Source organism: Hipposideros armiger, unplaced genomic scaffold (genome assembly GCF_001890085.2).
Source record: "Hipposideros armiger isolate ML-2016 unplaced genomic scaffold, ASM189008v1 scaffold_1149, whole genome shotgun sequence".
NCBI classification, from domain to species: Eukaryota; Metazoa; Chordata; class Mammalia; order Chiroptera; family Hipposideridae; genus Hipposideros; species Hipposideros armiger.
Window position 1 is genome coordinate 264,281 of NW_017732499.1, and position 24,568 is coordinate 288,848.

The 24,568-nt window shown below is 40.2% G+C and overlaps 1 protein-coding gene across 1 annotated transcript in view; it reads left to right on the plus strand.

Moving 5' to 3' along the window:
- The window catches only part of CYBB (cytochrome b-245 beta chain), a 33,893-nt gene extending 10,198 nt beyond the window's left edge, over nucleotides 1-23,695 (plus strand). The window contains exons 4-13 of the mRNA XM_019632524.1: nucleotides 1,896-1,980; nucleotides 4,366-4,511; nucleotides 6,433-6,623; nucleotides 9,691-9,820; nucleotides 12,783-12,875; nucleotides 15,558-15,811; nucleotides 16,714-16,876; nucleotides 18,813-18,959; nucleotides 21,427-21,551; nucleotides 22,676-23,695. Coding sequence (XP_019488069.1) covers nucleotides 1,896-1,980; nucleotides 4,366-4,511; nucleotides 6,433-6,623; nucleotides 9,691-9,820; nucleotides 12,783-12,875; nucleotides 15,558-15,811; nucleotides 16,714-16,876; nucleotides 18,813-18,959; nucleotides 21,427-21,551; nucleotides 22,676-22,802 — 1,461 coding nt within the window. The 3' untranslated portion in view covers nucleotides 22,803-23,695. The remainder of the gene's footprint in view (nucleotides 1-1,895; nucleotides 1,981-4,365; nucleotides 4,512-6,432; nucleotides 6,624-9,690; nucleotides 9,821-12,782; nucleotides 12,876-15,557; nucleotides 15,812-16,713; nucleotides 16,877-18,812; nucleotides 18,960-21,426; nucleotides 21,552-22,675) is intronic.
- Nucleotides 23,696-24,568: the final 873 nt, after the last annotated feature.

Below are 24,568 nucleotides of genomic sequence, written 5' to 3' on the forward strand. Positions count from 1 at the left end.
TGTCCTGGGAACAGCCTTCAGCCAGTGATGAATGGGAGTTGGTAACCCTTTAGGAAAGAAATAAAAAAAACAGAACTCTGGGGTATTCTACACAGTCTCCCAGAGTTCCCTGATCAGAGAGCCCACTGATATATAATAATAGGATAGTGGTAACTGATATGATAGCACGCCCTTTATTGGTTTCTGTCCCTTCCCAGTCTTACTTCCCCTAATCTTGTTTTCTGTGATCACCTTCCGGATAGAGTACTTACACTTAAATTCTTGCCTTGGTTTTAGATAGGTAAAAGAATAATGACTATATCTTTACATTTGGTTTGGTAAAAAAGGGCATGAACCTTTAAAGACAAATAGACGTGGATCCCAGCCAACATGAGATTTACCTTTAGCTTTGTTATCTGTAAATTGAGGACAATAATACTTATTTCATTGCATTAAATGAGGTAATGATTATGAATAACTTGCCTGGCTCACAGAAGGCACTCAATAAAGCCTAATTCTTTTTTTCTTTTTTCTGGAATCCTTAATGTCTCTTTACTATAGTATTTCTGCAGTTCCAGTAATCTGCTGTCCTGGTCCAAACAGCCTCCCCTCCCTCAATAACTGAGAGATAATGGAGTAAACACAGTTTTTCATACAATTATATTTTTTCTATAAAATCAGAACGTTCTATTAAAAATAAGTGAGCCAAATGTTAAACATCTCTATATTTAAATTGAATACGTTTAGAACCAGATATTTGTAATACCTAAAATTATTTATTGATTTATTTTGGTACTTCACTCTGCTCGTCTTATAAGTTCTCTGAATCTCTGTAGCAGTATATCTAGTCTTGGTAACAAAGCAGCCAGAGTGAATACTTGACCAGTTTTCAGGAGGGCAAAGCTCTGGTTCAGCCACAAGCCAGGTTTTTTTGTTTTGTGTTTTTTTTTTCTTGGTTTTTTTTTGTTTGTTTGTTTTTTTTACTTTGGGCAATGACTTGAATCCAGATTCAAACCCGTATCATTTTACATAAACCATTAGGACAGTTACACCAATGTATTGACCAAAATACTATTTTTAATTTCAAAGTAATTGTATAAGGTGTGAAATATCAAATATTAATATCTTTGGCATCACACAGCCTGAGTTTAAATCCCAGCACTGCCACTTATTAACTGTGTAACCTATGGCAAGGTAGCCTCTCTATGCCTTTGTTTTCTCATTTGTTATATAGTGATAACCATGGTACCTCTCTGATAGGATTGATGTAAGAATGAAATGAGTCAATGCATGTAAAACCCTTAAAGCAGCTCTTTGCATAAGCTCTTTGTAAATATTAGCTATTGTTATTTGTGCTGTTATTGTTTGTTGAATGATCGCCCCTTGTGGTGTTATCTCTATCAACATAGACAGGTGGAGTATTTTTTCTCCTCCCCATAGTGTATGTCCGTGAAGAGTGTTGTTCTAAAGTTATTCACTTGTTCTAGAACTGTTCACTTGTCTGTGTCCCTTTAAACTGTCAGGTCTTTGAAGTCAGTCCTGTCCTTTGTTAATTTTTATATCCTTTGTTTATTGAACAAATTAATCTGAACTAGAAACTATGTGGTTAGGTATGTTTTCTGTCCAAATTCCTATTTTATACAATTACACAGTGGTTTCCAGGAGATTTTTTATGTCACTGGTAAGGGAACATAAAACATACTGGTTAAGCTGGCTATGCCTCTTACTTGCTGTTTGACCTTGGGAAGATGACTACATCTATCTGAGGTTCAGTTTTATCATCTCTGAAAGAGGTAGAATTATATAGTTTTAGGGTGGTTGTGAGAATTAAATGAGATGATATGTATCTAATGCCTGGCACAGAGAAAACCTTCCTGTCACAATTACTATTTCATTATTTCCCCCTTAATCCAAAGTGCTGCTCAACAAGAATTCGAAGACAACTGGACAGGAACCTCACCTTTCATAAAATGGTGGCATGGATGATTGCACTGCACACTGGTAAGTTTATTAAGATATTTGAGATTGCAGAGAAAACTTGGAACCAGAGAGTTCCCTTTATTCTTAGATACTTTTTAAAGCAAGAGGTCTGCCTTTGTAGGCATTTTAGGTGGCAGTTAGATATGTTGTATTTTTTTTAATTGGGGAATTGGGGGGATGGGAACAGTGCTGGGGAATTGGGGGAAGGGGAACAGACAAGTTGCTGTCGTTTTGTTCTTCAATCTAGTTGTGGAGGACATTGCTTCACTGGCCCAAGTTGGCACCATCATTGTGCTCTTCCCGAGTGAGGCAGATCAGTCGCCGGCTTCTGGACGGCCGCTCACCGTGGCTACTGGCCGCTCATGCTGGCTGCTGGCTACACATGGTAGCCCATGGCAACCCACTGTCACAGGGGCTGCAGCCTACGCTGTCGCCGGCAACTCAGGGCAGCCCAGCTCCAGATCGAGCTGTTGTTCAGCATCTTAGCTGTAGAGGGCAGTTCACTGGCCCTCATATGTGGGATCCGAACCGGGGCCCTCTGGCATCCCAAGCCAGTTCTTAACCATCGCGCCACTCGGCCGGCCCTTTTGTATTTTTTTTTAATGAGTTCTGTTAAAAAATATTCACCCCTCTTTTTGCTATCCCAATATTAGGGTTTATTCCTTCGAGTCTTAACACTTTTTTTAAAAATCTTAGACACTTCTGATAAAATCCCATTGCCTCATCCCTTTACACCCTTTTTAATATCAAAAATGTTAGTCCACATATAATAACTTTTAGTCATTCATTTAAAAAAGTACTTGTTTGAACATGTAGCTTCATGGATTTCTTGTAGTAACCCTCGAGGGGCCACAGCCTATAAATTGAGAATCACTCAAGATAACCCTTATCAACTAAACACTTTATTTATTATTATTGCTTATACATACATATAAAGAGATACATCTATCTGTATATACATGTGTATGTGTACACACATGTATATGTATACACACACTTATATATATATAATGTGTTTATATATATACACATATATATTGTATTATTACAATTATTAAGGTGGTGGTCTTAGCATAAGAAGGGATGTATCGGGCATGGCAACTACAGTTAACAATACTGTATTGAGTATTTGAAAGTTTCTATGAGAATAGATCTTAAAAGTTCCCATCACAAGAAAACAAATTCTGTAACCATGTGTGGTGACGGATGTTAACTACACTTATCGTGGTGATCATTCTGCAATATATACAAGTATCAAATCATTATGTTGTACACCTGAAGTTTATATAATGTTGTAAGTCAATTATACTTCAATTAAAAATCCAATTCTAAAGAGAAAAAAAAGAAAGAAGGGATGGACCTGGGACCCTTATTAAATCTCCATTAAGTCACTTAATAATTGATGTGCCAGGCAATAGGCATGCACATATACACAGTCAGGAAGAAAACAGACTCTTCCTCTGCCCTTAAGGAGTTTGTGCCTAACCTGAGTAAAATAGGCTCACATTGCAGGCGTTCAACTGACTTCCTCATCACCTAATAGTAGATCATACAGGCTTTCTGAGCTGTAGCAAATGAAATGGTTTCAAAAGTGAAATGTATGATAAAATCTTGTTGGAAAGCAACATAGTGTAATGATTAAGATCACAGATCTGTGGGCCAAACTGCTTGGATTTGATTCTTAACTCTGGTACTTCCTGGCTTGGTGGCCTTGGGAAAGATTTTAAAGCAACCTGTGCCCCAGCTTCCTCATCTATAAGATAAAATGATTGTAATGGTATCTACATCATTGACTCATAAGGATTAAGTAATTATAAAACACTTATAGGCATGCTTGGCATCTAGTAAGTCCCACGTAAGTACGTACTCATTAAGTAAAGAATGCAGTTTTTGAAAAGAGATTCTTTCTTATGGCCATCGGTTTGTATCAGTTCAATACAATGTTGTCATCTCTCTCTGGAGTAATGTCAGAGTCAGGTGAAAAGAACAGCCAAAAGCATACATTACAAGAGAGTCTTCTGGTTTGAGCACAAATATATTGGGGGTGAGAGACAATCAGAACAAATCTAAATATTCTCAGAGACCAAGGTTATTTTGTGGAATCTTAGAGCTTACCTGGGTCTTCAGGATTGTGTAGTTTGACACCTACATTTTGCAAATTAGGGCACCGAGACAGGAGAGGTTAAGTGATTTGCCTACTTATCACACAACTACAGAATAGCTTACCCGCTAGAATTGCCTTACCTCTCTGGTCCTGGAGACCCAGTTCTTGTTTAAAAATGTCCTGGGCCATCCCTCTGTCTCCCGATAGCTTATCATAGAGTCAGGGGCTTTAGACAAACCCAGCTTACAATAACACTGTGCATACCCTTCACCCTCTTTGTTTCTCTTTTCTGCCCTCTTTAGCGATTCACACCATTGCACATCTATTTAATGTGGAGTGGTGTGTGAATGCCCGAGTCAACAATTCTGATCCTTACTCAATAGCACTCTCTGACATTGGAGATAAGCCTGGTGAAACTTACCTCAATTTTGCTCGAGAGAGAATCAAGGTAAGCTTCTTATGTCCTGATTCTGATGTTCCCTAGATCATTAGAACGGAGGACTAGATTTCAGTGAATGAAGAACTTTGCTTGGCCAGAATAACAACAATGACAAAATTTGACTATCGGTAGGTTTTAAGAAAGTGGGTGCCGAGAAAAATGTGTGTGAGGTCTCTTTTGTTGTAGTAAGTAATCTCAGGAGGGTGTTAAGAGAGGCTTGTTATAGGACTTGGGCTTGTGTTAAACGATTTGGGAGGGGCTTAAGGAAGCAAGGATTTGGTCTGGATCGGGCATGGTCAGGAATTGGGGGCAGTGCTAGGATTGGATATCTTAATTTTTTTCTAGGGGGCACAGGGAAATAAAATGGAGCTAAATCTGTATTAGGTAAAGAAGCAGCAGTCACCCATGTTTTGGTCTTGGTTCAGACAGGATTTTGGAGTAGTTAGTTTTTTGCCTCCGTAACAGTCACAAAATGATGCTGGTGTTCTATGAAATTGTTTATGTGATATAGGGAACACTCCGGTCTAGGTGTTAGTACCAGGCCAGCCACCAGCTGACAAGTGTCAGTGATGCTTTTGTTCTTTCTTACTTACAACATCTAAGGGGAGGCCTATGTCTGCTGATTACCACTTCTTGAGTAGCACAGTGCACTGGGAGTAATTCAGCAGTTCTCCAGGGGCAGCCATTTTGGATATCCACAGGCAAGGACTTATTCCCTTCCAGCAGTTGTTGAAGCTTGTTACACTCAGAGGGAGAAGCTCCAACTTGTCTTCAAGTGCCCAAGGGCTTAGGAGGATGGCCAAATCACATGTCTAGACACCGAATTCCAAACATCTTTCCTTCTGTTTAGAGAGGGTTACAAGAAAGGTCCCTTAATTCTGCAAAAGTAATTATCCTCAGGCTAACATGAAAAAAACTTGTTTGGTCTTCTTAGGGACAGAATTAAACAGCATCAAACAAAACAAGAATTCTTTTTCTGTAATGTCTTGGGTACTTTTTCTTTTATATTGTGCATTGTTCTGTACAATGATATAGAAGGGTGGCATTGTGAACCTACTAGGTGAGTGAGCCGACAGTGCAGTGTTGTGCCCAGATCTCTTTGAATCACTTTTACTGAGTCTGTGCTCCCCAACTCTTATGTGTGCTTTCACTTTCAATTTCCTGTACAAGTGTGTCTTCCCCAGAGGACTTTCCTAGGGTTATTGGAGTCCCTTTGCCCACAAGCTCAGAGATCTGAAACAACCTGAATAGTTACCTCTCCCTGAGCAGCCCTTAGCCAATAACTGATGGGTGCAGGTCATGACGGCCCAGCTTCCTTGTTTTGAGTCACGATAAACTCTGAGGTGTGACTTTACCCTCCGTAGTTCCCCTGCAGCATCAGGATGAAGCTATCCTCTATAAAACTTGGCCTGAGATCGTCCTCTTACTTGACTTGTTCCTCCTTCCTGTCCTATTAACCACTCCCTTACCAGTTTCTTCTGGAGCACAGCTTTTCTGAATCACTTGCCCATGAATCCTCATCTCAGGGTCTGCTTTGAGGAAATGCAGCCTAAGGTGTTAGACATGCCCAGAATGTGCAAAGTAAGCATGGTGTCGCTTTCCAAATCAAAAGGAAGAAAGATCTTGAGCTCCTTTTAGGACATCTTATAGTAGACTGATTTCCTTTTTTTCATACTTAGAACTATTTCAGTGTATCAATTCATATTCCCTATGACACCTAACCACGTAAGACTTTTTGAAATTGAGAAATATCTATTCTAAGTCTGTACCCCTCTGTGAGGGATTGTTAGGATTATCTAAAGGGGGAATGAAAATATATATTGCCCTATATATTGGACACCTTATATATAGGTAGTCCTGCATTTGAAAGCCTATAAATAATGTGTGTTGTGTGTGTGTGTGTGTGTGTGTGTGTGTTTGTATTTTACAGAATCCTGAAGGAGGCCTGTACGTGGCTGTGACTCGTTTGGCAGGCATCACTGGAATTGTCATCACTCTGTGCCTCATATTAATTATTACCTCCTCCACCAAAACCATCCGCAGGTCTTACTTTGAAGTGTTTTGGTATACACACCATCTTTTTGTGATCTTCTTTATTGGTCTCGCCATCCATGGAGCTGAGTGAGTGTTTAAACTCCCATGCCAAGTACTTTATATCACACCTTTAGTTTCCAGATGTGATGCTGTGTTCAAGGCACAGTGACCTCCTTGTCTGTGTGTGGTCAGCCTATCTTCTAAGAGAATATGAGGGGACAACAGAGGTCAGTGTGATAGAAACCACTCAGCAGCACTTTAGTTTCTTTCACCTAATTAATAGCTAGTCATAGTGCTGCTATTTAATAGCAAGCTTGAAAATACACCAAAGTCTGAGTATCTTTGCAAACATAAATACATGTGGGGAAGGCTGGTAGGATCTCAGATGTCTACAATGACTTTTCCTGTGGCTTAGTCACTAGTATATTAGACTAACTCCCAAACCAGAACAGTTAATGACTCATCAGTTGAAAAAGTTTGCTATAGTTCAATGAGTTTTAATTCAAGCCAATTGTTTATTGATTGCCCACTGTGTATGAGAACTGATCTCAGTCACTGTGGGGAATACTAGAAGGAAAAATACATAGTTACTGGCGTTAAGCATTCTAATATAATAAAAGTAAGAACTAACTTCTAGTGAGCACTGGTTACAGACACAAAATATTTCTTTAAATCCCCAAGACGTAGAGATGCTCTTAGTATCCCCATTTCCTGGTGAAATTGTAGACAGGAAACCAGACTAAAAAAAGGTAAAATATGTAGCCCAAGCCACCCAGTTGGTAAGTGGCACAGCTGGGAATGGAGTCCAGGTGGTGTGAGGCAGGCTGTGATAAATGCTCTCAGACAAATGGTGTCTGATGTGTGGTTGGGGGAGTTTGCCTCATTGGGAATCCTCTTTAATACCAGGTATATTTTTTCTACTGTTTTACACCAGCTGATTCTTCCACCTGCACACAAAAGCAGGCTTGGGGAAACTCACTGGTGAGAATGAGACTCCAGATAAATAAGGGTGGGGAAGTAGATGCTTCAGGCTCAATAACTGCTCAGAGCCAAGTTGGCCTAGAAGTGGCCAAGCGAGTGTGAAAAGGGGAAGGGTGGGGAAAAGTAACATTGGGTAACCACTTGCATGCATTCTTGATCAACTTGCTGACTCTGACCCCTAATCAACTTTCGACGTTCTGAAAAATCTTTGTAGGCAAAGCATCTCTTGACTCTCCTAAAGCAATTGAATATCTTTAAATGGAACTTGACCGTAATCCACCTGTTTTAGAGAACCTGTTTTAGAGAAAAAAAAGAGAATGTCTTCCCCTCTCTAGTTTAGAAATCCTATTTCACATTGGCATAGTTTCATAGATGAGCATTTTTCTTTTCTTTTCTTTACTTTTTTTTTTTTTGGAGCAGGCGGAGGAGATATATTTACCCCATTCTCCATTTGATGAGAATCTGCTACTTACACTGATTGACTGATTGCTCAGAGTCATGTCTAGGTAGCAGCTGAACTGGGATTAAAACCAGGTTTTCTGATTTCTGATCCTGGCATTGAGGAGAGAAGGAGACAACCAGTTTTTTGTTTTGTTTTTTTACTTCTCCTCACGTAAACTTGGGCATTAAGAGCTTTAATAGTTGTCATTTGTTGGACCCTTACTGTATTACTGGCCTTTGTCGTGCATCATGCCAATTGATTATGAAAATAAACCTTTGATAAGGTCCTGGTACACCTATTTTACAGCTGAAGAAACTGAGGCTCAAAAGAAGTTCACTAACTTGCCCAAGACCAGCAAATCAGTAAGGGGTGGCTCTGGGATTTGAAATCAAGCCTGTCTGGCTTGGGTCCAGAATTGTTTTCACCAACCATTCTGCTACTAGTTACCTGCTCTCTCTGAGCCTTGTTGTCCTCATATATGAAATGGGAGAACTATCTCTTACCTTTCAGGCTTGTTATGAGGATTCACTGAGATAATTGTTATACAGTGCCTTTCCCCAGTCCTGACACCTAATAGATGCTCAATACATGGTCATTCTCTTCCTGAAGACCTAGGGATAGAAAAAGATGGTGAATGACCTTGAATTAAAACATTCTCAGAGGGCCGGCTGAGTGGCTCAGTTGGTTAAGAGCTCGCTCAAGAGTTTGAGCTCTGAGCAACAGCGGTTTGAGTCCCGGCCCAAGCTGAGCTGCCGCTAAGCTGCCAACAGGTGGCAGGATGGCTCAGCTAAAAAAAAACCCAAACAAACAAACAAACAAAAGAAAACATTCTCAGAATATAGCAAGTGGCACAGTACATTTTAGGTCCCCCAAAGACACTTTCACAAAGGGCCTTCTGTGGCTCTTCTTATATATTCTGAAGACCCTGCCATTTATGTTCCTTGAGGTCAGGGACTTGACTAATTCAACTTTGTGCCACCCTCCGTCTGTCCCACTAGCCCCACATTGTCCTAAGTTTTAGGGGTTGCTCAGTTAATATTTGTTGAAGTGAAGACTCTCTGAGCACATCAAGGGTCACACCATCAGTGTTCACAGCTGTGAGAATGTCACAATATCCACCAAGTTAAGTCTTCTTAAATTGATTTCAACCTTTTGGCTTAATGTAGACAATTTTGAAACAACAAATAAAGTGCTTGTACTAAGCCTCGGGTCTACTGTGGATGATGGTATGGGCTGTCAACTACACAAGGGTGCCTGGCCAAGGGCAATAAAATCAGCCCATGTTGTGCTGGCCGAGCTCTTCGCCTGTAGGACTGTCCACACAGAGGGGGCATCTTGTTCTAATTTGCACAAAGGCACTGTACGGGCTAGCAGTTGCTTTGTTAGATGTGCAGTTTTTTCTGTTTTTCTTTGCTTATAAAGGAAAATAATATTCAAAACAGAAGCACAAAGGCCCCCTTTAAGACAACATGTATTGATAATCCAAAACTTACCCTCTATAGTGTTACATATAAATAAACATTCTTTGTTCCCCTGTACATATTTTTTCTATTACTAAACATCACATATTTTCTTTCCCTTTCTCTAATCTATTCGGAGACAGCAACAAGATATAACTTTTAAGTGAAAAGTACAGGACCCATATTAGAATACTTAAAATATGCCTGCAATCTCAAAAAATTTGCTTAATTTCTTGCTATAGAATAATCTGGACTTACGTTTCCTCCCCAGGCGAATTGTACGTGGGCAAACTCCAGAGAGTTTGAAGGAGCACAATCCAGAAATATGTTATAAAAACATCTCAGATTGGGGAAAAATAGAGAATTGCCCAGTCCCGCAGTTCTATGGGAACCCTCCTATGGTATGTACAATTCATTGTTGCTATTACCACTTCATTACCAGAATCTTCAAACTGTGTCTAAGAAATACATACAAATGTCATAGAGTTGTCCATTACAAATATCATAGAACTGCTACAATGTTATAAATATCTACATTTTTTTCTGCTATACTTGTCTAGAATTATTTCTTGAAAAGCAAGCTTTGCATTGGTCTTTTATGAACATCCTAATGTAAAACTTGGAAAATAATTGTTTTTTAAAATGCTGTTTGGGTTCAAGAATTTCCATCTCTTCTCTTCTGGATGTGAGGGCCACATTAATACCAGTTAATGATTTTCAGAGGGATTCCATCATGAGCTGAGTTGGGTAGCTCAGGTAAAAACACCTATAAGGAGCTAGATGTATCTTCAGATGCCAGGAAGTAAGACTTTCTATACAGCTTTTAGAGCTGGGAAGGAAATTGATGAGGTAACATATAGGGTTGCCTTTAGGCATCAGGAGGTCCTGTCTATGAGGCATAAAAGACGTTGGACAGCCAGGCTCATACCAACACCCAATGGTACTACATGGTAGGGCAGAAGTGGAGTGTACCAAGGGTGACCAAGGGAAAAACATGCTGAAATATTTACCTTCTTCTGTTGGGAACTTCAAAGAGCTCCATTTTGTGTATTCTCAATATCTCTGCTCCATAGAGGGAGAAGTGGGCCCTGTGATGTTCATATCTTTCCCTTCCTTGGCAAGCAGGATACATTATTGGTTATCATGCTAGCCATTGGTATAAAACTAGGCAAACATCAATATTGGTACAGGGCATCTGAGCAGAATCATTATTTTTTTCCTTAAGTACAATATAAAATAAAGGTAAATTTCCCATCCCGTTTTCTCCTTTTTTTCCTACTCTCCTAATATAAGAGTACTCTTCCTCTAGACACAGCATGCTGTCTGAGGACGTAACATCTTTTAGCATCCTTACTCATTAATAAAAGCAACCAGACACATCAGTGAAGTGTCCCCACTACATGCAGACATCAACAGAAAGGATAAAAAGGGAACTGTATTGCAAGACCTCTTAAGGACAAGAAAACACATTGCCTCAAAGATAGGTAGAGTCAGAGTACTACTACTTTAACAGGCATTTACCTCAAAGGAGCTTCTGGGTTTGGGGGGACATTAGAGGAAATCTTCTCTAATTTTTTTTTAAGATTTTAAAAAAATATTAAATTTTTTTAAGGGGGAGGGGAACAGCGCTGGGGAGTCAGGGGAAGGGGAACAGACAAGTTGCTGTCCTTTTGTTCTTCAGTCTAGTTGTGGAGGATGTTGCTTCACTGGCCCAAGTTGGCACCATCATTGCGCTCTTCCCGGGTGAGGCAGATCAGTCGCCGGCCTCTGGACGGACACTCACACCGGCTGCTGGCCACTCACGCTGGCTGCCGGTCACACACAGTAGCTTATGGCAGCCCACTGCAGCAGGGGCTGCAGCCTATGCCATTGCTGGCAACTCATGGCAGGTCAGCTCCAGGTCGAGCTGCTGCTCACCATCTTAGCTGTAGAGGGTGCAGTGTCACTGGCCCTTATGTGGGATCCGAACCGGGGCCCTGCTGCTCAGAGCTGGTGTCCCAAGCCAGCTCTTAACCAACGTGCCACTCGGCCAGCCCCAATGTCCTCTAATATTGAATGGAACTCTGGCTCCATTCAGTGAAGCCCCATGGTGGCACCCAGGAAATAGATGGATGATGCCAGACTGTTTTAAAAACCTGTGTCATGAAAACAAAGGCCAGTAGGAGAACATTACTGACTTTGGGGCAGATATTCTTCAACTCTGGCTAGAGATGGGGACATTTAGGTGATATTGCCTTCTAAAATTTTTTGCTACTTCGGGTATTAAAACTAGATGCCCTCCACTTCCAATAATAAGTTTCTAAAAAATAATTTAATAGAAAGACCATTTGTGAGACTATGAGTAGCACTTAGTGATTTTTTTTTCCTTCTTGGAATTCATTCTGGAATGTCATCTTTTAGACCAGCGGTTCTCAACCTTCCTAATGCTGCGACCCCTTAATACAGTTCCTCATGTTGTGGTGACCCCCAACCATAAAATTATTTTCGTTGCTACTCTATAACTGTAATTTTGCTACTGTTATGAATCGTAATGTAAATATCTTTTTGTTTTCCGATGGTCTTAGGTGACCCTTGTGAAAGGGTCATTCGACCCCCAAAGGGGTCGTGACCCACAGGTTGAGAACCGCTGTTTTAGACGATATTGCCTTCTAAAATTCTTTGCTACTTCAGGTATTAAACTAGGAACCTAACTGAGTCTCAGGATGGATCTATTTGACCTAAATGTTTTTATATAGGCAACAATGCTACCAGGTAATTCCAGTGTTCTGAAACACCACAGATTCAGACAAGAGGGGAATACAGAGGAAAATCTTCGGTTTTGTTCCTTTGGATTTTTTAGCAAGCATATTGTGTAGCTCCTAGAACTTACCAGGATATTGGAGAAACAGCTAAATTCTTACATAAAAATTCTCATCTTGCAAAAGAATAAACTTTGACTACATAACAATTGAAAGCAATTGCATTAAAAATATGGTGTTGCTGAAATTCTATCTTTTGGGGAAATGCTAATTCCGAAACCAACCTTGCTCTGAAGTGGGGTTATTGCAACTGCTGTTGCAACACTAGGAGGAAATCCCATCCTTGTGGACAGTTCCTCTTGGGAAAGTTTCATACTGTAGATATAGTTCCGCAATGTGGCAAAGAGGTTGCTCCTTTTATACTGACTCAAAATTTTATTTTACTTTGAGATATTTTTCATGCATTCTGTTGTAGAAGAAATTTACTGATCTAATATAAAATATTCAAACAAGCCTACAAAGATTAAGATGACTTCTAAAACGTTTTGTCCCCATGCGTCTTTTATTAGCTATCACCACTTAACACATCCTTTTTATTTATTTTTATTTTTTGCTCTGATTACAGACTTGGAAATGGATAGTGGGTCCCATGTTCCTTTATCTCTGTGAGAGGTTGGTACGATTTTGGCGGTCTCAACAGAAAGTGGTCATCACCAAGGTATTGGCTGGTTTAGGAATTACTAATAGTATCTAACTATATCATGGGCAAGTCTACCCAAGTTCTCTATATCATTGGTCAGCGCTCTGTTTTACTCACTTTCTTTTGATTAAACTTATAACAGAGATATGACCTATGGTTAATTTCAACGTACTTAGCTTGATAATCAAATGGTAGGGCTTTTTAACTGGGGAAGCTAGAAATTAACAATTTCTGTTGAAAAATGAACTCAAGTGTTTTACGTAAATGAATGTGGTGTGTGTGTCAGGGGGGCGGGTAGAAGGGGAGTATATAGAGTGATAATGTGGTTAAGAGTGGAGAAGCAAGAGGTAAGTTCAAAAGGGCATACAGTAAGCCTTAAAATATTCAGATGCAAAAAGAAGCAGAGAACTAAGGGCAAGTCTGAGGTTGAGATAGTTTCCCAGGTCCCCTTTACATCCTTTTCTGTGCTTTGTATGTAATCATAGAATATCAGAGTTAAAGCACCCAAAGCCTTAAACAAGTTAGTAACTAAACTGCAACTAGAATTGAGTCTCCTAGCTCCAAGTATGTAGTGGCTTTCCACCGAACACTTATATGCTGCTTCTCATCATTAAATAAATAAATAAATAAATAAATAAATCTGACTAAATAAATAGAAATAGAAACTTCTTGTTATAGTAGCTGAAAACTCCAAACAAGACTGTTTTTTTATCAAATAAAATTTAATTCGATTCAATTCAGTTAAAAAGTACCGTATTTTCCCATGTATAAGATGTACCCTTTGTCAAAAATTTTGGGGTCTAAAAACTGGATGCATCTTATACAGTGGTTGTAGAATTTTTTTTACTTGCATTTCCCACTTTTTTCGCACTTGTTTTTGCACTCATACAACCACTGTATGAGACGCACCCAGTTTTTAGACCCCAAATTTTTTGAAAAAGGGTGCATCTTATACATGGGGAAATACGTATTTACCAAAAGCCTACCATGGGTTATATTTAGAAAACACACAAATTCTTTCGTTCCTCCACCCTAGCTTTTCTTTCTTGGCATCTATGGAAGGCCATAGTAAAGACAGTCCAGCTGGTGTTGGAAACCTTGAAATATAAGAAGCCACAACAATTCTCCTTTTGTGATACTTTTATTGTACTATAGGAAAAATCCCACAGATCAGCAAACAGAGCAACCACAAAATTTCCCTTACTAGACCAGAACAGACCAACCAGATAAGCGTTTCCCTTACACATGCATTTAAGGCAAACTTGTTGTTTTCTTCTCATGTAAACACCCATAAGAAAGTGTTATCCCAAAGCATTCCAGGGGTAATGCTGTCCCACTAGTACATTTTATTAAATTAAATCCCAATTTGCCTATGGTAGCAAAATTGCAATATGGTAAAAATTAGTTTCACTATACTACATTGCAACATGACAAACAGAATTTTCAAAATAATTTTTGATAAATTTTTATTTTCTGTTTGCAAAATGAAGCTTCACAACTCCTTATTTCAGTGCTGAAGGGAAATTCATTACAGCGTTAGCATATAAGACATATTTCAATCACAAGTTTTGGAAATGTTTGGCAATTTTTATTAAAGACTTCCCATTCTATTTATCCTCACTGGTGAAAAGAAAAGCTCAGCAAGATCAGTCAACATTAGGAAGCTGCTGGGTTTGTTGGGTTTTTTTCCTATTGATTTTTCTTTCTTTTTATTCCTTGGTTTGTTTTTAGTTGTACTTATGAAGTCCTTCTAGGTGTGTCAGGAATTGTCAAGGAAACAGCATATGACTTTCTGTATTGAAATGAGAGCTTTTTGTTATGTTCTATTTTTTAAAATTATTTACCAACTCACCAGTTGATGGACATTTGGACTGTTTCCAATTTTTTTGCTATTATAAACAAAGGTGTTATCAACATTCATGCACGTGGATGGGTAGCAGTGGGTGGGTAGGGCCTGGCTTTGGAAAAGATGGATGGTGTATTCCTCAGATAAGGAGAAACATAAAAGCAATGCATGGAATCAGACAGGTTCAAGGTATGATTCAGGACAAAGACAGACCAGCACAGTCAGCCTTGATTTGGGAGATGGTGCTAAATAACTAGCCAGTGGAGTTTCCTATTTCTTCAGTCCAGCTGCTAAGGCTCTCGATCATCACCCTGGGGAGACAGAAAGAATGAGCAGGAAACCATATTTCCTTCCTGTTTCTAGCATCTGCCTTAACTTCTTTGAGAAAAAAAAATATGACAGTGGGCTGGTGTCTTAGGTTGGATTCCCTGGCAAAGACTCTGAGACAGAGAACTACATGGAGAAGGTTTATTGGGACATATTCTCAGGAGATGAACCTGTCAAAGAAATTAAAGGCAAGATTGGGGAAAGGAAAAAGCTGACCCTCAGTGTGGTTCGGACTGCAGCCTCAGCTGATCCTGCAGGGAGTGCTGGAGTTGGAATGGCCCCCTGAAGTTGTCCCAAATTGAGGAGAAGGGCCAGACCTTTGTATCCCTGCATCGGCTCATCATTGGCCATGGGCTACAGTCAAGGGCAATTCCCGATGTGAGACACATCTGCTGGGGAACTGCTGTGTTGGCCCTAAAGAAGGGACCTGGATGGGGCATATTAGCTCAGCCTTTTATCCATATGGACAGTGTAAAGGCAAGTATTTGGGGAATGTGTAGTTTCCAGAGATGTGTTTTGTTCTGCAGGTGGTCACTCACCCTTTCAAAACCATCGAGCTACAGATGAAGAAGAAGGGATTCAAGATGGAGGTGGGACAATACATTTTTGTCAAGTGCCCCAAGGTGTCCAAGCTGGAGTGGCACCCTTTCACATTGACCTCCGCCCCTGAGGAAGACTTCTTTAGCATCCATATCCGCATTGTGGGGGACTGGACAGAGGGACTCTTCAAAGCTTGTGGCTGTGATAAGCAAGAGTTTCAAGATGCCTGGAAATTACCCAAGTGAGTACAAAGCACATATTACAAAGGTGTTCAAATTCAGGAAAAATGTCACTAACTAGCTTCTCTTTTCCCATCTTTCACTGTCTCCTGAGTCTGACAAAATACACAGGTTCTACAAACATAGGTAGCTATTTCTGTGTTCTCCCATTTTATGTGCATGGTGTGGCTGTGCATATATTTATATAAATCTTATGTGAAATATAAAATATTTGAATCAAATATTGATAATGAATATTCCCAAATTCCTTTTGATAGGTAAGGTATATTAACTTTCCTAACAAACAAAATTATGGTGTATCAAAGACATTGTTAAAATTTAATTGGCATACCTTATTTGAGGGTAAATGCCATATATTATTCACTTTGCCTTCTTCTCACATGCCTAACAATGATGTCACACAGCGGATGCTGAAGAAAAGTGTGTTGAATAACTCAATGAATAGATAAATGAAAAGTGAAGCTATTCAATCTATAAGTTGTTATGATATAGAAATTTCTCACTTTACTTCAATATGCAATGTAAGCCAAAATTTCAAGTGGAATGCCCTGGCAAGAAATACAGATGTGTGTGTGAGTGTGTGTGTGTGTGTGTGTGTGTGTGTGTGTGTGTGTGCGCGCGCGCGCGTGTGTCTTGTGGATAAAGAGGGCTGGAGAGATGAATAAAATACCCCTGAGAGTTACCAAATATTTTCCGTTAGCTACAACTTTCTCTTTGTACTTCCAACCCCAAAGTTGACATAAAGTTGGTTACTTGAAAGCTGTTTCATAGAAGGAAGTGCCCCATAGATCCCTTGTCCTGGTTTGAAGTGACATATTGCACAACCCCAGGAAAAATGTGTGCCCCATTCTACACTGAAGAGCAAAATATCTCTATAACCATCCCCTCCCATGCTTCCCTCCAGGATAGCGGTTGATGGGCCCTTTGGCACAGCCAGTGAAGATGTGTTCAGCTACGAGGTGGTGATGTTAGTGGGAGCAGGGATTGGGGTCACACCCTTCGCATCCATTCTCAAGTCAGTCTGGTACAGATACTGCAATAACGCCACCAATCTGAGGCTCAAAAAGGTAGGTCCCTTCATTTTTCAGAGGGCTCAGAATAGCCATCACGCTCCTCCAAGTGAAGCCTGAGAGAGCCTTTGGGCTGAGGCTGGCACAGACCAAGTGAAGTGCAGGCAGGTTCGGGGTGGTTCCAGAGAGGCAGGATTCTCTTAAAAGAGCTATTGGGGCTGACCGAGTGGCTCAGTTGGTTAAGAGCTCGCTCAAGAGTTTGAGCTCTGAGCAACAGCGGTTCGAGTCCCGGCCCGAGCTGAGCAGCCGCTGACCTGCCAACCGGTAGCAGGATGGCTCAGCTAAAAAAAAAAAAACAAAAAAAACAACAACAACAAAAGAGCTATTGGATAAGATAAATGTGCTTCCATATAAGCAGGCCCCTTAGTAAAAGTAATATACTGTATTTGTATATTACTAGATAGTATACTATATCACAAGAAATTCAGAAGAAAGAAAGTTGGGGTACAGAGAAAGTATTCACAGCCCCAATCCAAAGCTATCCTGTTTTGTATATTCGCTTTCAATGTTTTCCTACATGTTGTCATATTTTTAGAAAGTTGTAAATATTGAGTACGTCCAATTTCATGTCCTGCTTTTCTGAAAACATTAGTATCTTTCAGTGTTGTCATAGCCTTTATAATAATCCTTTTTAATGACTCCTTCATGTTCCATTAAGAGGATATAGAATAATTTCTCTAACGTCCTAGGTTAGATATCGAGATCAATTCCATTTCCAGTCCTGCAATACTTCTGTTGCAGGAGGAGGGCAAGCGACCTGTCCCTTCATGCAACTTTTACTTTCTCATGGATAGTGCCTCAGAATAAGTTTCCAGGGGATTTTTTTTGTCCCATGTGAATTTGGTTTCATTGTCTCATAAAGGACATCTTTAATAAAACTTGAGACATTCTAATAACTATGGTGATAACCTCTAATAGGGGCACTGAGCTTACTTTAACTTTCCATTCTTCTCTTTTCCTCTTTTCTATGTGAGGGAGGTGTGGGTAGAACTGCCTTTTCCCCCAGGAACTCAGGAATGTCGGGCAGTGGCAGGCAGGGAAGCAGTCCTGTGGCAGCCCCTGCTAGTCTAGATTCCAGTGGCCTTTGTGAGAAGAGGTACAAAGGCAGCCAGGGATTCTGGGAAGGCAAGAGCAGACCCAGAAAGAAAGTAGTGGGCTAATGTTTTTTTCTTAAGCTACATATTTCTGAGGCCAAGCTATTTGTTTACTGCCCTGCCACTGTGAAGGCCAGAGCAGGCCCATGTGAACTAGCTTGTCACATGTCCAGAGCTTTCTGAAAAACTCTTTCTAGACTTGCTGAGTACCAGGAAAAAGTTGGGGGCAGGGGAAGAAATCCCTATGTCAATGCTGATAGGTCTTATTGAAATATAATAATCTGGTGCTGGCCGAATGGCTCAATTGATTAAGAGCACGAGCTCTGAGCAACAGCGTGGCCTGTTTGATTCCCACATGGGCCAGTGAGCTACGTCTGAGTTGAGTTGGTGGCAGGATGGCTCAGCTGGTGAGAGCATGTGCTCCTAACAACAAGGTTTCCGGTTTAACTCCCACATGGGATGGTGGGCTACACTCACCCGCAACTAAGATTGAACACGGCACCTTGAGCTGAGCTGCCCTGGGCTGCCAACGGGTGGCTGGATGGCTCAGTAGTTAGAGCATGCTCTCTTAGCAACAAGGTTTCTGGTTGAACTCCCGCATGGGATGGTGGGCTGCACCCACCCACAACTAAGATTGAACATGGCACCTTCAGTCGAACAGCCATGAGCTGCTGATGTGCAGCCGGATGGCGACTAGACTTGGAGCTGAGCTAGCTGCGCCCTCCACAACTAAGACTGAAGGACAACAACTTGGCTGTTCTCCTTCCCGAATTCCCCAATAAAATCTTTAAAAAAAAAATAAATATAATAATCTGCTTCATGATCCATCCCTCTTTCAGATCTACTTCTACTGGCTGTGCCGGGACACACATGCCTTTGAGTGGTTTGCAGACTTGCTGCAGCTGCTCGAGACCCAGATGCAGGAGAAGAACAATGCCGACTTCCTCAGCTATAATATCTACCTCACCGGCTGGGATGAGTCTCAGGTGAGGACAAGATCCCAAATCTCAGGGCCTGCCCATAGTGCCCAGGGTTTACTGATTTCCCCTTGTTATTGGAGTGTCTTGTGCACTGTTTTTACCAAGAACAGTTGGTAGATTCAGGTGTTTTGCTCTCACTCAATATTCTCACATGTTGAGGTTAGATTTACATATCCTTACTATCCTGTTGAGACTAGATTTAAAGTTGGTACCTGTGGGACAGGTCAAAAGCTAAGGAGCCTATAATGAATAAAAGCCATGACTTTGATGTTATTAAAGCAATGCTCCCACAAGGGGTCTCGAAGCATATGGACAACATGATCCACTGGGTGATGAGAAGAGAGTATTAGCTTTCTCCCTTTCTCTCTCTCTATATATATACACACATATGCATACATAAGCTGTATATCCCTTTATCTTTATACATGTTTTATAATATACACAATACATGTAAGAGACAGTATTAAATAGGATTAAATTGATCAGAGTTATTAAGCATATACCGTGTACCAGGTATTGTTCTTAGTGTTTATATAGATTGTCTAATTTAATCCTCATAACAACACTATGAAGAAACCACTATTATTATGCACAGTTAACAAATGAGGAAACCAAAGCCCAGAACAAGTTAGGTCCTTTGTCTAAGGCAGCGGTTCTCAACCTGTGGGTCACGACCCCTTTGGGGGTCGAATGACCCTTTCACAGGGGTCACCTAAGACCATCGGAAAATAAAAAGATATTTACATTACGATTCATAACAGTAGCAAAATTACAGTTATAGAGTAGTAACGAAAATAATTTTATGGTTGGGGGTCACCACAGCATGAGGAACTGTATTAAGGGGTCGCAGCATTAGGAAGGTTGAGAACCGCTGGTAAGGGCATCCAACTAGTAAGTGGCCAAGTCAGAATACTCTAGAGCTGCACTCTTAGCAACTCCCAGTAGGTCACCATTATCATTTATAAATAAATCAAAATATATCTAATGAAGGTGATACATATAGAGTACATATGTATGTATGTATATGTGTGTGTGTGTGTGTGTGCGCACACACGAGTGTGTGTATGTATATCCCCGCCCTCTGGGGACATTTAGCAATGTAAACATCCTATAATTCACAAGACAGCTCCCCACAACAAAGAATTATCTAGCCATACATGTCAAAATTGCCTCGATTGAGAAACTCTGAAACAAGTTAATGATTCCTAGGGGGCAACATCTTTATAAATAAGCAAATAATGACTTGCTTGAAAGCAGCATAAACTGTCACCCTGAGAGAGGCTCTAAGGCGAGAGTCTCTGCCTACTCCTGGCCAGTGTTTTAGATGGCCAGGTTCACACATTGGCTACTTAACCCTGGGCATCTTTCCCATGCACCTTATACCTGTGACAACTGACTTCTTATGTGGGTTTTGGCATATTGTTTATCATAGAGTCCCCGAGTCTTAAAAGAGTCTTGTAAATGTAGATTCAGGGGCACGTGATCATGAAAATTGCTACTCCAGAAAATAGTTGGAAGATGCCACTTCTGCAATTTAAAGACCACAACAAAAATTTTTGATAAAAATGAAACCTAGAAAAAAATCTATATCGATCGCTTTGCAGTTTCATTATTTAAAAAGCCAAATACAGTTTTTAAATGGCAAATGTATTTACATTGAAACATAATTATTTTGCTTTGAAAAACTGGTCTCTACAGGATAACCATCCTTCTTAACCTCATCCATCCCCTGTCCAGTTGATTTAAAATCCGCTTTAATTTTTAAATAAATTTAATTAACCACGTTGTGAAAAATATCTGTTGCTCAAACTAAGGCCCCCTAGAATGGTAGCAGAAAACAATATGTGACTATGTACAAACACACACACACACACACACACACACACACACACACACACACACACTAGCTTTAGGCTTGGTTTGAAGCCTCATTATGTTATCAAAATATGAGTGCATTTTAGTCTATGATTGTTTTAATTCTTAGTAATTCTTCCGAAGGAGTGGGGGTGGAAATATATTAGGATGAAGAGAGAAAATCAGAGAGCAGACAAGGCATACAGCAGAGAGAAAAACAAGTAAGACAGAGCATTTAAATTCTACCCACACTTCAGAGCCTGACTCAAATGTTGCCACCCTGAAACCTTTCCTTATCTTCCCACCCCACCTACCTTCGTTGCTCTCATTGAGATGTTTGTGCCTCTTCCATGGCACTCATCATACCCTACTCTATAAAAATGATTATTCATGTTGATACTTCAAGGTCTGCCCTTCTGGGCTGTAAATTGCATTAGGAGACCAGATTTGTTCATATTTTTTGTCTTCTACCCTTTGGCCTAGTACCTTGCCCCAAATATATATATATACACATTAGTTATAAAGGGTAGTAAAAGCTTGGTTTGTGACATACGTAAATATATCTGTGTGTTTTTTACAGCATGTCTCTTTTTTTCTGAATTCATGTCCTTTCCTGCAGGCTAATCACTTTGCTGTGCACCATGACGAGGAGAAAGACGTAATCACAGGCCTGAAACAAAAGACTTTGTATGGACGGCCCAACTGGGATAATGAGTTCAAGACAATTGCGAGTCAACACCCAAAGTAAGGAGCACCCTCCAAGGTGTTCTTGACACTTGTCGTCTGCCTAAAGCAGCAGCTCCCAAACATGGCTAGATTTATATATTCTGGAAACAAAAATACCTAGATTCCTATATTTATGCCAAACAGAAGGTCCTAAATATCTCTGACTTGAAGAGGGAGCCTTTTAATCACACCAAAATTACCTGGAGAGTTGTTAGAAACAAAGATTCCCAGGCCTCCACCTCAGACTTTCTGAATCCTGCTCCTCCCAAGTAGGACCATAACTCGGTTCTTTTAACTTTTCTTTAACTTCTTAAATTTCACTAGTGTATCTACTTCTTTAATGCAATACGATTTATACTTATTAAGAGACACTGCCCCCACTTTCAATTTTAGCTTTTGGATCTAAGATCAAAAGGTGATGGACATCTCAAGATCATTCGTGTCCTTTTTAAAGCTTTAGCTATCATGAAACTTTGAGAAGATCCTCTGTCTTGCTAGAATATATGATAAGCTCAAGAAATATCCATAAATGTACCCTTTAGACCTTTGCTTCTTATACTTTAATGAACATATGAATCACTGGGGATGTTTTCAAAAAGTCAAGTGCTGGTATTAATAGGTCTAGGGTGAGGCCCAAGAATTTGCATTTTTAAAAAGCTGCCACTAAGGCCACTGGTCTGGAACCACACCTTGAGAAGCAGGGCTTGGAACTCTAAAATGTAGAGGGATGAAGTCACACCAAGCTGTGGGCAGAGTTGGTGTACCTGAAGCAGTTTTGTTCCTGATTTCAGAATGCTGGAGAGGGCTGGGGGGGCACACAGATCCCTGAAAGGAAGTAACCCACAGACTCACAAATTAACCACCATTTTCTCTGTGGTAGAAGTTTCCATAAACCCTATTTGAATGTCATTTTTCCAGGGATGTTATTGCCATTTGAAGTATCCAGCAGCCCTCCACAAACAGGTTGAGCAGCTGTCCCACAGGGTAATCTGAATTTAGCCACTTGTGGGAAAAAACAAAGGAGCAGCGGGGACTCTGCCCTGGGGCTTATAGTCAGTAGGAAATACCCCCTGTGTGCTGTGAAATCTTTTGCATCTCAAAGCCTGAAATGGTTTTTTTTTTCTTTCTTTCTCTCCCCAAAGTACCAGAATAGGAGTTTTCCTCTGCGGACCTGAAGCCTTGGCTGAAACCCTCAGTAAACAAAGCATCTCCAACTCTGAGTCTGGCCCCCGGGGAGTGCATTTCATTTTCAATAAGGAAAACTTCTAATCAGTCTCTTCCATGAGGAAATAAATGTGGGTTATGCTGCCAAATGTCCAAATAATGCTAGTTGATAATGTAAGTCCCCCCCCACTTTAAAAAATGGAGAAAAAGAAACTATATTATGAAGATTTTGCCTGAAAGGAATGTCAAAGATTGTTGGATAGTGATAATTTGCATTTGTATAGGGCTTTATGGTTTTCTGAGCACTTTTACAAACATTATTTCATTTTTCCTCAAGGTCATACCAGAGAAAGATAGGGTAAGGATTCCTGGGCTCAGTTTTTAGGATAAGACAAAAACAGGGATTCAAAATGGTGAAATAACTTCCTGAAAGTTATGAAGCTGAGACACACCTAGGCCATCTGATTCCAGGTTTGGTAACCTTTTCATAATACCAGGCTGCCTGGAATATAGGTTTGTATAGTCCCCCAAAGAAAATGCAAACCGAGGAGTAACTATTCATTTTCCATTTTGTGTCATCTTTATTCTCATTATTGTCATCTTGAAGGACATTTTCCAAATAGATAAGAGGTGATATGTGCTAAGGGTGGTTTGACACTTAATGGTGATAGGATTGACATTGGAGCATACTCCAGGTTTCCAATACAGCCAACTAACTGTGCCAGAGATTCTTCTAACAAAAGAATATTAAACTTGAATTAATGTATTACCCAGCATTTATAATCATGCTTGGCAAAGAGTAGATATTCAATGAATGTTTGTTGAGTGAATGAAAAAACATTTAGAACATACAATGCCAGGGTAGAATTAATTTAAAGTCTTAAACAGAATTATCTAAGGAAATAACTTCTGTTATTCTTATAGGCCAGCGGTTCTCAACCTTCCTAATGCCTCGACCCCTTAATACAGTTCCTCATGTTGTGGTGACCCCCAACCATAAAATTATTTTCGTTGCTACTCTATAACTGTAATTTTGCTACTGTTATGAATCATAATGTAAATATCTTTTTGTTTTCCGATGGTCTTAGGCGACCCCTGTGAAAGGGTCGTTCAACTCCCAAAGGGGTCGCGACCCACAGGTTGAGAACCGCTGTTATAGGCCAACAGAACCTGATTCTTCTGGGGGTAGAAAACAAGCTAATGAGAGTAGCCAATAAGATGTCCTGGAGTCCCTCACATATGTGAAGCATGGAGGAAAGGGAGATGGAGGCAGAGAACTGGCCTCCTACCACAACTCTGGCTGGCACCTCTAGTCCTGTTTCCTGTGCTGTGAAAGAAATGCAAATTGATTTACAGCCTGAAAGGATCTCTTCCAGCCAGCACTTGTGACTTTGAAATTAAGAATTGTGACAAATAGGTACCTGATATGCCCATTTACTTTAAATAGCATCCACCCCTTATTTTACTTAAATACACACACACACACACACACACACACACACACATAGTGGATCTTATTTGTGTGACTAATGGTTTATTGTTTTATAATCAGCAGCAGCAGCAGCAGCAGCATGAAACTTACACCCTAGAAACTAAAATCCCCAGCCTACTGTGTAGGTATTGAATTCACACCCAATAGAATGCTCTGGGTATCTATGAGTTCAAAAGAGAGTCTCTAAATTACTGCTAGTCTGACCAGAAACAGTTCTGTTTTTCTCACTTTTAACAGCTCTTATTTCTGGGAACTAAAAACACCTTTATTGGCCCCACTCTCTGGAGCCAATGGCTATTTAGAATTATTCAACTTTAGTAATGAGGAAGAAAGAGAAGAAAGCAGGGGGGAGGGCAGAAGATTGGGTTAGGAGGAAAGG